Source organism: Colias croceus, chromosome 27 (assembly GCF_905220415.1).
Source record: "Colias croceus chromosome 27, ilColCroc2.1".
Classification (NCBI taxonomy): Eukaryota; Metazoa; Arthropoda; class Insecta; order Lepidoptera; family Pieridae; genus Colias; species Colias croceus.
This window is the reverse complement of record NC_059563.1, coordinates 2,033,838-2,049,676: the sequence shown is the minus strand read 5'-3', so window position 1 is coordinate 2,049,676 and position 15,839 is coordinate 2,033,838. Positions and strand designations below refer to the sequence as shown.

Here is a 15,839-nt window from a genome sequence, read left to right as displayed (position 1 = left end):
TTTATTTGAGTTCAGGTAATTTACTTTATTATATACCTATTTTATAGTGTATAGTGCAAAACTGTTCTGTGGTTAGAAATAAAAGTTTTTTAAATTCTTGATTAAAATTGTATCCAGCACAGATTATATTATTATAATGACATCTGCCATAACGTAAGTGATTAGTGACGTCAAACTCGCAAGCTTTTCTTTTGACATTTTCTGTCTTGCGTTTGGTTTTGTCGCCGCGTGTTGAACCGGTTTTCACGAATTTCTGCTTAAACTTCTACTTTTGGTGAGTAATTTTGAATTTTATGTATATTTTTAGCTTATTTATACTTTTTCTAACACTAGGCAAATCAAAATAGTGTGAAATATTCAGTAAGTAATTCCCTTAATCTTGATAAAAAATGACCTTGTTTCTGCGTCTAACAATTTATTGGAAGAAGTCGTTTATCATAATATGAATTTGATAAAAACGATGTGAAAGATTAAATTAGTTTAGAGATATATTTAAAATATACCTGTGATTGAGTACTGGTTATAGATTTAGTAGGAAAACTAGTACTATTTTAATTGGATTCCTAAAGTATCTATAAGTAGGTAGTTGGTCTATGAGTCATGATTAGACTATGATACCTAATAGGTAGGTAGGTACCTATGCTTTAGCTTGTTATTCTCTATTTTGTTCTCTTTCATTGTTATCCTTAACTTGATACGAAAATAATGCGAACTTTAAAAATCTAGCTAAAAACCCATAATTTTTGTTTATTCTGAGCAATATAAGAAAAAAGTCATTCCTCTTTATGAATCTGGGTAATTAGTTATTTTATGAATTTATTTTTCTACTTCTATTCATCCTTTAACCCATTGAGCCCCGAGCGGCCCGATCTGACCACGACACAATAGATTTTCTATTGTGTCTGTGATTCCGGGGGCTGAGTTATTACGAGACAAGTCACTAATCTATTTGAGTTACTGGGCTTATTGTAGATTAACTTATTCAAACCTAAGCTACCTATCTATAGGAATAACTACCCAGGTGTTATATTATAGGAAATACTGCTGAATACAATATAAAATCATATATGACTAGTAGCCCATGGCTCTCTTTGTCCAAAACTTAACAAATTATAATATATTATATACTTCAAACCTTCCTCGTAAATTACTCTAATCTATAAAAATGACTATAAAATCACTATATATATAAAAATGAAACCCTTTTTCCTTGGTCTTTTTTTTTTTTTTTTTTTTTTTTTTTTTTTTTTTTTTTTTTTGTGGTGTTTCTCAATGTTAGCCAGAAGGGCTTCTACATTTTAACGCGGACGCGGGGGTGAACTGAAGGTTCACCCTGGTAGCGACATGCACAAGGGCGTCCCCCCTTGACGGGGACCACGAACTTCGGCTTGAGCTGTCGCTTGAGTGGAGGAGGCCAGAAGGGCCCTAATCGGACGGGCGCTCACCCGGGTGGGCGCGGGAACGCGGAACAAGGGACCTCGTCTTCGCCGGCGTTTTCCTTGGTCACGGCATCACGCATGAACTGGTGGACCGATTTCGATAATTTTTTTTATTATTATATTCCTTGAAGTACGAGGATGGTTCTTATGTAGATAAAACATAAATATGTATAACAGGCGAAGCCGGGGCGGACCGCTGGTATATTAAAAAACACATGCAAATCAATTGATTAGTTTTAAAGAACCAAGCATAGGTACATAGCGACATACATAGTATATATTTTTTTTTAGTTTGTTATCAATAAATTTTTTATTTATTTATTTTTACATACAGCGGTGACTATGTTTTGTACTAATTTAGTGATTAAACTACATTTATATGTTTTGTTATTGTTATCTAGGTAGGTATATTATGTAACAAATTCTTGAGTCACAGAGTTTGTAGTGGAAATCGTCCAAAGCAACCTTGACCAATGTATGAATCTTTTTCAAATAGTTTGTGATGTATATTGCATCAATAACTGATTAAGGTGTCTTGACAGAATAACATTTGCAATAGTTACCCAGGTCGCTAGTAATAAATATAATATGTCATATTCAAAAGTTACCAAAAACACTGAAAATGTATCAATAAGACCTTGATATGAATGCATAAAACAAAATACTAATTTTTAAATAATAGAAAAAAACAATCATTGGGCGGCATTTGAACGGCGTCTTTCGCCAAGTTTTGTATTCGTTTGGCGAAAGACGCGGTCTTGCATCTAGCTTGGGAATCGAATTCTTACTATTTTAAAAAAAAATTATATTTATAAAGCATTTGAATGCTTAAAACTATATTAGCTACTATTAAATACACTTGTGCCTAACCGATTGCCAAATAGTTAAAAATAACATATTTTTTCTCAATGTAAAAATGATTCATTATTAGTACTGATCTCTTTACAGATGTTAGGAAAATTATGCAATCATTTGGAACAAAACAAGTATTTATGCAGTGTCATGTTGATATTGTTCATTATTAGTTTAAATATAGAGATAATATAATATGTATTTAGCTTATGGTATGTTAGCAATATCTTATATATAAAATTCTCGTGTCACAATGTTAGTCTGCATACTCCTCCGAAACGGCTTGACCGATTCTCATGAAATTTTCTGTGCATATCGGGTAAGTCTGAGAATCGGCCAACATCTATTTTTCATATGTACCACGGGCAAAGCCGGGGCGGACCGCTAGTAGTATGTAAGATTTCTAGTTCTGCTATTACTAGGAGTTATTGTGCCTGGAAAACACTTAAATTATATATTTGAAATAATCTTTGGGACAATCAAAATTCCATTTGACTAACCCATTTAAACTATGCCTATTAAAAATTATCAAATTTATCAAACTCATATAAAATATAAGATTTAACACGGAAAATGTTGTTATCAAAAATTGATAAAAAATGTTAACAAATTAATTGTGCGACTTTTTTTTGTATGGGAAATAATTTATCATATCATATTGTAAATACATATGGTGATAATAAATTGACACCAATCATTATCTTAAAAATTACTTGCGCGTTTTAATTTTTTTAACTATGAAATTGTAATGGTGATATTTCAAATATCAATAAAAAAAGTTATTTTCTTCGTCAACATAATTTTTTTCTACTTGTGTGTACCCTAATGAATATTATGTATATATTAGTGATGCAACGAATACGAATACGAATATTCGTATTCGCCGAATAGTAGACATTTACCGAATATTCGTATTCGGCGAATATACTAATATTTAAAAACGAATATTTTTGTACGCAACTATTTACTACAGATTTAAAAATCGCGCGTAAAAATATGACGTGTGCAGAGACTGCTGATCCACTGGCCTTTTGGCGAGATGATGTCCATTTTCCAAGGCTGAAAAAACTCGCCCAAAAATATTTTTCACTGAAGCCATGACAGTCGCTTCGAAAAGACTTTTTTTAACGGCTGGAAACATCCAGACTGAAAAAAAAATCGCCTAAAACCAGAAAATCTACGAATTTTATGATTTTTAAATAAAAATTTGCCTATTGTAAATTTAAATTATTAGAAGAGTAAACATTCATTAAATAAATAGTTAAGTCTTTTATTACCAAGGCGAGATATTCGTATTCGTATTCATATTCGCCGAATAGTAGGTTTGATATTCGTATTCGTATTCGTATTCGTAAAAGTAGTATTCGTTGCATCACTAGTATATATCTTTACGTCATCGTTTAAAGCAAGAGCAATGTAAACATGAAAGATCGAAAAGTTTAAAAGCTTTTGACATTTTTTTGCATAAATATATAATTTTTCACGAATTAAAAATTATTATTAAAAATTATTATTTCTACCTCTATCCTTACTACGGATAAAAATTTGCTCATAAATAATCCACAAAATTCAAAATTACTATCTGCCCTACAAAAAAAAATTGATCGTGTGTTTCCAATAAGAAATATTTACAATACAAATATTACATCATAAAAATAAAAAATGGTATATCATACAAAATGACGCACTACCTTTATCTAATTAAGTGTTATATAGTCTTGTCCTGTTTCTTCACACATTCCTTCATGGGTTTTCAGCTGAGTCACGTCGATACTACGATATAAATCACTCGAATCATTACATATACATTCATCAATAGTTCAATGTTCATGTTTATTAAAAAAGATGACGTCACGTGAACATTTATCCTGCCGTAGACTTGCCGTACTATAAGCCGGTTTCCGAAGCGTCGTGCACTGTGCAGTCGCGCTCCTGCCGTTGTAGTGATTGGAGGTTCTGTGTTGTGTGAAGTTTAATTGTCTAAGACTGATTATTTATTTTTAGAGATTATCCTATTGTTATCTAGGTGAGTACTTACATATATAACTAAGGGATTTTTTTGAATCCGAAAAATAATATTACGAAGTATGTATTTAGATATAAATAATATGTAAATTCTAAGAACGTGTTCAATGAATGACAATGACGCGATAAGATAATTAGTTTGGCGGGTAATTGCTAACAGTGTAAATTAAAGGTGAGAAATAATTCGGCTCTAAATAAAACTAGGTTTAAACTTCAGTTTAACGTATCGGTTATTTCGTATAAAAGCAATATGTGCAGGAAGGAAAATATATACATTTTCAGTCAATTAGAGGGAAATCCCCAATGGACAAAAGTGCACTTTGACACCAATTATAAAAGTACAGGTCCTATTTTACTTATTTTAATATCCTTTCAGTGACAAATTGGTGTTGTTTTGGAAAATTTCATAAATTTTGTGAAATATAAAACATCGTCATTTTTTTCTCATAATAATAATTCATAGTCGAATGAGTCATCAGATCAATAATTATGAATTACAACATAATTTTGATATGGAGTACTATGAGTAAATACCTAACCGAAGATTGTTTAAAATAACGCTATTCGGAAAAATATAATTTTAATTTACCTGTGTTTTTTACTTCAAGTTGAAAAATTACTTCCTGTATGGCAAAATTTATTTGCAATCAGTAATGGTGATAATAACTGGCTTCGTAACCGCAAAATGTAGCCTATGCAATATCAGGCCACTATCTATTTGCATCATAAATTTCGGTCAAATGCGGTCAGGAATTTTGCACGAGGTAGGTAGTTATTTTGTTTTAAAAATGTAAGTTGGAAAAGTACCTATTTGTTAGCAGTTTGATACAAAACTTTTGGACAGAATAGAACATCTTTATTAAGACGCGACATATAGAAATGTCGCATACAACCTGAAACATGTTCGTTAATTTATATGTAACTGGGCGTTAAATACATTTCCTTAAAAGCCTACTTCTTATATTACTTCAGACTATCAATGTCATGGTTCCCCCACATTCAAGTCATAGACACTGAACAGTGTGATTTTTACGGTCAATTTAATTCATGAGTTTGTACCCAAAATTCCGGTTTGCAAGGTCACTCAAAGGTCTATCGTAACTAGATACAAGTGACTGAATAATACTGCATGCTTGTTCTGATCTTGAATCTAAGGCCTTTATGGTCTACTTGTTAGAGTATAGGTGCTATAGTGTGTCCAAGGTTCTGTCCTAAACGAAGGTTAGGTTGGGATCTAAGTTATAGGTTAAATACTTGATTGTACCTGCGTAGCGTGTTCGTGAAGTAGTAAAATGTAGTCTTGTTTACGGTATAAACATACTTGCATCGTATAGATTAGACAAGTAAATTAGCATGTAGATATCTTCTTTCATGACATATAAAAGGTATTGGAAGGTACCAAGGTTATTTTGTCACAGAATAAAAAAACGACGTGTGGCACTCGGGGACTGCCGCGGTAAAGCTATTGCATGTTATGCCTTTGTAGCGACACCTCGCTATTAATCGCGCAAGCGAAATTTTTTCGTTACAGAGCTATATATATACAACTTTCCGACATCATCCATTGGGGCCTTAACGGCCGGCCAGTCGAGTAGACTAGTCGTGAATTCTCTCTTTTTCGATGGAGGACTTCCACCTTCCTTCCTCCACACCTTCAAGCCACACCTCCGCCCGTCGGAGTGGGGAGCCTGAGGTTTTTCGTTACGGAATTTCTCGATTCGGTCCCCGCGCTCAAGGCCCGCGATAGAAGCTATGCAATAGCTTAAAAACGTGTGGCACTCGGGGACTGCCGCGGTAAAGCTATATTATGCTGTATGCATAGCACGCCTTCAAGCCACACCTCCGAGCCCGTCGGAGTGGGGAGCGTGAGGTTTTTTCGTTACGGAATTTCTCGATTCGGTCCCCGCGCTCAAGGCCCGCGATAGAAGCTTAAAATCGTTTTCCAGTTTGAAAACCTTTCCAGTTTGTTAAAAATCATCAACTCGCGAATGATAATGATATTTTGTGTGGGCGTGATGCAACATAATATAAAATATGAAATGTTTATTGTTAGGTGCGTCATTTATCTTATAAATTGTATTTTTATATTATACAAATACAAAGCAACTGAGTTGTTTTGTATGTCACTTGATATCTGAAGGTTGTTGCATTGTTGTTGCATATTAAAAAAACAGGTGAAGGTAGTAAATAGACGTGACAATACTAACAGAGAAGAATCAAAATGTATGCAAAAACAAGGTCATTTCAAGTAATTTGCTATCAAAAAACTAGTAATTTATTTAGATAATTCGATTATTCTGCGAATTACCCAAGGTAACGGCACCAGTGGTGGACAAGCATCCAGTAATGGACAAAATAAATATTAAATTTAAATAATAAGACCAAAATTAACGTTATGTAATTTGGCAATACTTAGAATAAAAGTTTGGTTCATAAGCTATCAAAATACGAAACTTCATCTTATTCGGCCAAAATGTTTGAAGATGGCATAACTTTATGTTTAGTTGCTACGACTCGTTTCTAAGAAATCCGTTTTTACTAAGGAAATCCTTAAGGAAGTGGGGACACAATTTTGTTTATAAGAATTTTTGTATAAATCTTGGCAAAATTTGATATTACTTTTATTTATAGTAGTTAAGTGTACGAAATATTACATGATATAGTATCAAGATAGGTTATGTTGTTTTAATAAAATTCTTCAGTGTCCATAACTGGATTTAATTCTATGGATATATCCATTTATGGACATATGTCGAAAATAAACTTTTTTTTAAAGATATTAATTACATGCGCTTTTCTGTATTTTCTTTTCTCTCTGATTAATAATATACCTATGACGACCATTTCAAACATAGGGTTCCATTATTGTACAACAATTGTCCATGACTGGATTTGCTTTGGTTCCAATAATGGACATTGATATTTTTTGTTAAAATTACACTCCCCGGCTAATTTGTAATGCAATATTGCAATCAATTCCCTTAATAATGGGGATAAAGTAACAAAAACCGCTGAAGTATGTGAAGCGCCAAGAATAATTTTGCACAATAAACTATCAGTTAAAAGTCCTCGGGTCTGCTCAATGGGGGCAACAACATAATATCTAGATCTAAACATGAAGAATAATATGTAGCGACACCTCGCTCTGAATCCCGCAAGCGAAATGTTTTCGCTACAGAGCATATATGCAACTTTCTAACATCATTCATAGGGGTCTTAACGGAGAATCCTCCCTTTTTCGATGGAGGAATTCCACCTTCCGTCCTCCACAAATATATTTTAGAACAATGGGTCATTATGTGCTGTGCGACTCGTTCTCGGCTTCATTCTCTATCTCTGCGTAGAGAAGTCGCATACCTATACGTGTTATAACGCATCTATCATAGAGAGTTCTCTGATGAACTGTTTGGATCGCTGTCTGCTGCTAAATTCCACCACCATACAGCACACACGCTTAAATTTCATCCACACCATCTTGACAACAGTTTATAAGAAGGTTTTTGCCTCGTGCTACAATTTGGAATCCATTTATCCATATCGATGGACCGATCAGATTAAGGCTGCTGGCAGATTCAGATAGGCGATTCACTTCACGAGTGTAGCAGAATGCCAGGAAACAGAGAGATATGGCGGAACATCGTGAAGCGGGTAACATCTACCCCCAAAACCTCATGTTGACCACGTTCGCTCTGTCTAGAGTAATACGACGAAGAAGGAGAGGTCCCAAAATGGTGGCATTATGTGTGGCAGTACTTTTTTAGGGTTCCGTAGCCAAAATGGCAAAAACGGAACCCTTATAGTTTCGTCATGTCCGTCTGTCCGTCTGTCCGTCTGTCCGTCTGTCACAGCCGATTTACTCGGAAACTATAAGTACTACAGTGATGAAATTTGATGGGAATATGTGTTGTATGAACCGCTACAAAAATATGACACTAAATAGTAAAAAAAAGAATTGGGGGTGGGGCCCCCCATACATGTAACTGAGGGATGAAATTTTTTTTTCGATGTACATACCCGTGTGGGGTATCAATGGAAAGGTCTTTTAAAATGATATAAAGTTTTCTAAAAAACATTTTTCTTAAAGTGAACGGTTTTTGAGATATCAGCTCTCAAAGTCGTAAAAAGTATGTCCCCCCCCCTCTATTTTTATAACTACGGGGTATAAAATTCTAAAAAAAATAGAGGTGATGCATGCTAATTAACTCTTTCAACGATTTTTGGTTTGATCAAAGTATCTCTTATAGTTTTTGAGATAGGTTGATTTAACTGTAATTTATTATATTTGCTGCTACGGAACCCTTTGTGCGCGAGCCCGACTCGCACTTGGCCGGTTTATTTAGTTATATTTCTCAGCCCTGACGAAAATAACCACTATTGTTTTTTCTTAACGGTTCACAACTCGTATTTAACGATTCATTTATCCAATTTTTGCCTAGAAAATGGAAATTAAAATATTCTAAGTATGCAAAATAATTAATAAATATAATTTTTTATAAATACATCCCAGATTCATTGTATTCCAATCATCATTTTCAAGATTCTATTGGTAAATATAAGTCTTCTCCAAGTGTAAATAACTGGAGAAACAACATTAGGTACAGTCCATAAATGGGTGTTTATAACTGGATGTTGTCCAAAACTGGGTGTCCATCATTAGATTTTAACTGTCCAACACTGGTGCAAAAAGTGTTTTTTTAATTTATAAATAACTTCATTATGTATGTGTCGTGGTCATATCGTAGATTTGATCATTTCATGATATGAGTGGCCATTTCACGAAATGGTCGCATATCGTGAAATGGCCAATTTAGTTTGGCCACATCATGATGTGGTTTGGGCAGATCAATGATAAGAAATCGTTTCACGATATGGCCAATTAACGCACGGTTTTTTCATGAAATGACCAAAATTATTTGATCATATCGTAAAATAGTTACATTAATCGTTGGTAGAGGCGCTGCAAGCTCTGTGTTTATGTGATAAGATGGCGGCCGCTGGCGAAAATTAAATTATTCGCAGTTAAAAACTTCATAATTCGTTTAATAACAATATTATGAAGAAAGTCATAGCAAAGAATTTACGACGAAGAGGTACGAGTACTATGGAAAATGTGGATATCTTATATGTATTTAAGAAAAAATGCGACTTAAATAAAATAATTTAAGAAACTACTACTAACTATATTATTATAATTGTTTGTTTTTTAAAAAGCGATCCGCTTCTGGCACTCGCCAGCCGCTGTTGCGGCACGCTCGCTTTGCTCGCTCGGCTCGTGCGTTGTTTATCAAAGTCTAACCTAACCTAACCTAATTGTTTTCTATTGCAAAAACGATTCGCTTCTGGCATTCGCCGGCCGCTGCCGCGGCACTAACTTAAATGACATTAAACAAGTTTTTAGAATATAGTTATTCTGAAATGTTTTAATATTTTATGGACTCTTTATATTTTATACGATCTGGCCAAATGTGGATGACCAAATCGTGAAACGTTGACGATTTAACGATCTGATCAAACTATGTTGGCCATTTCACGATATGCAACCATTTCGTGAAATGGCCACTCATATCATGAAATGATCAAATCTACGATATGACCACGACATATGCATTATAATCTTTTTTCTAACATTGGTTACGTTAAACTAACATTGAACTAAAAGTATAACTAAACAATATCCAATAAAGTTAAAAAACCTATGAGAAAATTGCAAAAAACTTCAATTTTTTCCTTAATCTGTACAAGACTGGTGCCGTTACGTTACCTATTTCAGTTAATATTTAAGCATCTCTCAATTATCGTATGGATGGGTGAAATGTTTTCATTCCTTTTTATGCCATGCTGTAGTGAAAGAATGCTTACGTGAATTTAAGAACAAGAAACAATGTTAACATAATACCCATAGGCCATAACCCAACACTTGCTCCCATCTTTTAACCACATAGTAAAAGACCACTTTGCTCTTCTCCAGTCGAAATGTCGATCCACATCAAAGACTCCGACGACCTGAAGACCAGGCTGGGCGAGGCCGGCGACAAGCTGGTCGTGATCGACTTCATGGCCACGTGGTGCGGGCCCTGCAAGGTCATCGGGCCCAAACTGGACGAGCTGGCCAATGAGATGGCAGATTCCATCGTCGTGTTGAAGGTATGTATTTTTTTGTAAACCTATACTAACTAAAATTATAAATGCGGAAGTAACTCAGTCTGTCCCTTCTTCGTACCTAACCCAGTGAATTGATTTGAATGAAATTTGGTACTGTGATAGTTGTAGACCTGAGGACATAGGATAGGTTTTTAATCCCGGCAATCCCACGGGAACGGAAACTATGTGGGTTCTCTATGACTACGCAGGCGAAGCCTTGGGCGGAAAGCTAGTGATATTATAAGTAAAAAGGTGTAGATAGGTTACCAACACAACATTAGATCTTTATGCATGATAGTTACAAACATTCGATTCCATCGATTTATGTAATACGATACGATCCATTCTTCAACGTTTACGTTTCTAATATTATTGGATAGACCACGTATATTAAAAAGTAGGTACAAAAAATAACTTCTAAATAGAGCGTTCGCGTGCAAATTAACATTTTTTTTACTTTTTCGACAATTATCATAATTATTCCTTTGATTTGATCGTTGCAGCGATTCATAGGAACGCTTATATCTGTGGGTGAAATAATTACACTAATAGCTGTGCGACCCATTTCATTTATCGATCTGTAGAAAATAATAAAGAAATTTGCACCTTATTACGTTAGAATAAGATTGGTTTTAGCTTAACATATTGTGTTAATGGTATTAGAATGTTGGTAGGAATGGTGTTTCTTATATTGATTTGTATGTATTAGTAGCCTTTAGTAGGTTTTAAAAAAATATTATGTAGGACTAGCTGTGCCCCGCGGATTTAACCGCATTGCTCCGCTCCTGTTGGCCTTATAATATAGCCTATGCCTTACAATATAAATGGGCTATATGACCCCGAAAGAATTTTTCAAATCGGACCAGTAGTTCCTCAGATTAGCGCGTTCAAACAAATAAACTTCAGCTTTATAATATTAGTATAGATAAAAAGTACCACATTTCAATAAAAATTATAGTATGTATTTCTATCTTCAAGAATATTTTTATTTACCTGTTTGAGTTATAAATACATAAGTGAGTGACTGTGAGTGACGACAGTTTATTATATTTGCTCATAATATAATATCACTGCCAAAAATAGTTTAATTGTAATGTTTCATATCTCAAAGATAACCTGTTCTATCAATTTTAGCTTACCTATGTTAGCTATAAATATTTGTTGAAATTTCTTTAAAAGAACTTGGGAACTACTAATACATATTATAAACGAAATAGATTTTAAGTATGGCTGGAGTTATGTTTGTTACTCATTCGCCTAAAAACTACTGGATGATTTTGGATGAAACTTTAACCTAAGAACCTAATATAGGTTATAGAATAGTCAGAATAACACTTTAAAGCTATAGAAATACTAGATTTTCCATGTGAATGTAGGTCTTGAAAATTATTGATTGATGCTATAGCATTCTAATAAAACTTTTGACCGTCACTTGACCTATTCCCGCAAACTACTAAATCGATTGTTTGTAAACAATCGATTAATGAACTAGAACCAAGCTTCGTAGAAAAGTTTGCAGGTGCTTATTGCTTAATATAGATTCATTATAACCATGATTTTAAATAGTATAGACTATAGAAGGTTACTGACAGGTTACCCAGAATATTTATTAAGGCTGATTTTTCAACCCATAGTTAAATCTTATCCGTCCAATAAAACATTACACAATATCATATGTTACCTGTAAAATGCCAAAAAACGGACAAGTGACACATTTTTGAAATGGTTGTATAATACGATATTCGATGAATAAATAATTTATTTCTGAAATATCTTACACTTTTAAACCCATGTACAGATATCTCTTGACTCAACAAATTAACTTAGTTGATTCTCATGGAGTACATAAAATTATAGATTTACATAAGAAACAGGATCAAGGTTTAATTAAAAGACGCTATAAGCGATCACTCCCAGATAACCAAAAATAAAACAACCATCACATTATTATTAAAATGACCTTTATTAATTATTAATATTATCTTTTCAGGTTGACGTCGACGAATGCGAGGACATCGCAACAGAGTACAACATCAACTCAATGCCTACCTTCGTCTTCGTGAAGAACTCAAAGAAACTCGAAGAGTTCTCTGGCGCCAACGCGGATAAACTCAAAAACACCATTCTTAAACTTAAGTAAATCTAATATAACGCAGTACGCCGACCGGAGAAATATTTAGTTGATATAAAGTGAAAACAATGTTGGTAAATTCAAAAGCATTTAAATTGTATTAAATTATTGTATTGTGTATTTAGTATTCAAAGCATTTACAAGCAGTGAAGATTTATATTTGTAAAGCTGGACTTTAAACCACGAAGTGTCTTAATAGCACAATTAAAGTTAGGGACGCGTACCGCATGCTTTAATCGTATTATTTTTCATTGCATTATGTTACAAAATATTGTTACTTCAATAAACATTAAAATGTATTGTGCTGTTTTATTATTCTTCCTGAATTAGTACAGAATACTGAAAAGTGCGTGTTTGTCGAGCACACGTGTCAGAAGTGAAACTTTTACAAGGTTCAAAGATACCAAAATCGTTGCCTTACTCGTGACGGTATTGCCATGACGCAACCTTGAAATTAAACTCTTGACGCACCTAAGAGCTAGCGCGCAAAAGCAACTTTTGTCTCCGCAACTATTTTGTCTCTCCCATCAACTCTATAGAAAGTTGCGTCGCTACGTGCGCTGCACTTTCTTACTGTCCATAGAGATGGCAGAGACAAAATAGTTGCGGAGACAAAAGCTGCTCTTGCGCGCTAGCTCTTAAGAAGATTCAATTTTAACATTATACCGCTTGTGTGTCACCGATTAAAGCTATCACCGCCTAAGTACAAGTACAAGTCTGTCACCGCCGCGAGCCGAGTAAGTACGCGAACTTTAAAACCGCGACTTTAAAGTTCGTACGTCTATCAGCCCTTTTAACGTTCAATAACTGTCAGAAGCATCATATACAATATGAGATGTTATTTGACTTGAGACTGATAACTTTAACTTTGCTCAAAAATACGCTAGTGCAACCTATATCGCAGTCACTGTAAAAGTCACCGTTTCTGTTCCTGTTTTTGACATTAATCTTAACAATAATAAAATACAACAATTGTACCTTCGGGCTGCGTCTATCGTAATCGTATCTGCAATATCAACTCGATTACTGAACAAAACAGAGTAAACAAGAATTTCCTTATTGATGATAAAGATTTAGAACTAGGTATGGAATAGAATTGAAAATCTATACATATAATAAATCTGTAGAAGGGTCAATTCTGTACATTGAAAATATTGAAAAAATAACTAGCAGGGGGTGTTACTGGATCGATACCAAACCCAAATATGTGATTAAAAAAATTTTTGTCTGTCTGTCTGTCTGTATGTGAAGACATCACGTGAAAACTACCGGTTCGATTTCGATGAAACTTGGTATAATTATACCTTATTATCCTGGGCGTAAAATAGGATACTTTTTATCCTGGAAAAATACGTAGAAAAAAAATTAATCTCAATTTTTCAGTTATCCATAGACGTTGTTCTGTAATTATAGGTACCGCGAACACACGTTGCGTATTATTATAGACCTAGCCGTATTTGGGTCCAATAGATATTTATAAGATGTCATTGTCCGAGTTACTCAAAATGGAGAAATAAACCATCCACGCAAAGACCGACATCCGCGCGGACGGAGTCGCGGGCGGAAGCTAGTTTAAAATAAAGGTTTGGAAATAATGGAAAAACGATCAGTTTTTAAAAGAAACATAATGTAAAGTACAAAACTAAAGATACTGTAAAGTGAACTCATTTATTTAAGACTAGATTTCCGCCCGCGGCTTCGCCCGCGTTTGCAAAGGAAAAGCCGCATAGTTCCCGTTCCCGTGGGATTTCCGGGATAAATAAAATGTGTTAATCCAAGTTACCCTCTATATGTGTGCTAAATTTCATTGTAATCGGTTCAGTAGTTTTTACGTGAAAGAGTAACAAACATCCATACATCCATACAAACTTTCGCCTGTTCCTGATAGCTTATTTGATAGTTCAACCATTTTCAAACATTATGTGTCATTTAAAATGGTAGTCAATTATATTTTATTTATTTTTATTAGATATTAGATTTTTTTATAAAAGACAATGATCGTGAGCTAGTTGCTTACACCGTTAACTTAGGTACTTGAGGCCGTGGTACATGTTTACGTATTCTCTCTTTAAAACCATCCTCGAACTTCAAGGAATATTATAAAAAAAGAATTAACGGAATCGATTCAGCCGTTACGATACCAGCACATTTGCCGATTCATGTTTATTATTTAGATTTCAGAAGATTACTTATGAAACCCAGCTTGTTATATTAAGTATGTCGATGCACTTGTATCTTAATTGTATCTCATCTCTGAATCTCGATAAACGTAGTTTCCAATCGAAAAACGATTAAAATTATTAGCAGTAGTAAACCTATGTGTACAGAGTGCTTTGAGTTTTTCGCTTTATGTGACGCCCAATTACATAGGGCCAGAAACAAAATGCTACTTGTAAAGGTTTTTGGTAAAATACTTTAAATACTATCTAATATTTTGTTAGAATCAGTGCAGTGACAGTGGTTTACTCAAAAATCACATGTTTCAGACAATTTACACAAACATATAATTAATGAGTTTACTAAATATGATGTAGGGACAATTTTTCAATATTGGTTTAAAACTTATCCGTCCAATGAAGTATGTCCACGAGCAAACAATAAAATCTCACTCGTAAAATATCAAAAGTCGGGCTTATACGATACATATTTGAAATGTTTGTGTGATATTATGTTAATCGACGAAGAATTTTTATTATTCACGGATTGAATAATCGGCCAATAGTGAGTACACTATTGAATAAAAATATTCCACCAAAAACATTTTCATGTAAAATGTTGCCAAGACGAGCCCATATGACTCGCACTGTGAAAAAGTTATCAGATCTCATGTAGAGCGAAGCTTCTAACACTACACGCCCTAACTCTACAAGGCCTAACTTCACAAACTCTACACCTTAGTCAAAATATGTGGCTTGGCCATTTCGCTACATTCACATCGGCGTAAGGTGAAAAATTAATTAATTCACTGTTCATTACTTTTGTGTTATACAATAGTAATTCTTGTAGTAACGAACGGCGGGGGCACTACCGTGCCCCCAGATATTTCTTAAAGTAGCCACAAGAGGGCGTTTCAATTCAATCTATGCCACATAAATTTACAACGGCGGATAAATAAAACACCAAATTCTTTCAAATATTTTATTCATGTATTTACATTAAGTATTGAGATAATTTCACATAATTGCAATTTAAATAGTCAATAATTTAGTTACATACAAATTATCGAGCAGTATACAGTATACATGGAGATT

The 15,839-nt window shown here is 34.0% G+C and overlaps 1 protein-coding gene across 2 annotated transcripts; it reads left to right on the top strand.

The window, feature by feature from the left end:
• The first annotated feature begins 141 nt into the window (after positions 1 to 141).
• LOC123703900 (thioredoxin-2) lies at positions 142 to 12,887 on the top strand. Of its 2 annotated transcripts, none has more exons than XM_045652095.1 (3): positions 142 to 274; positions 10,285 to 10,460; positions 12,448 to 12,887. In XM_045652095.1, exons 2-3 carry the CDS (start codon positions 10,290 to 10,292, stop codon positions 12,595 to 12,597), a joined length of 321 nt encoding a protein of 106 aa, XP_045508051.1. In that variant the 5' UTR covers positions 142 to 274; positions 10,285 to 10,289; the 3' UTR covers positions 12,598 to 12,887. The 2 variants fall into 2 exon arrangements, with proteins under 2 accessions (XP_045508051.1, XP_045508052.1); XM_045652096.1 differs by lacking the exon at positions 142 to 274 and adding an exon at positions 4,191 to 4,317.
• Positions 12,888 to 15,839: the final 2,952 nt, after the last annotated feature.

Coding starts and splice junctions, on each gene's coding strand:
- LOC123703900 (XM_045652095.1), top strand. CDS start 10,290: ATGTCGATCCACATCAAAGACTCCGACGACCTGAAGACCAGGCTGGGC. Junction 10,461..12,447: donor ATTCCATCGTCGTGTTGAAG/GTATGTATTTTT, acceptor TTATCTTTTCAG/GTTGACGTCGACGAATGCGA.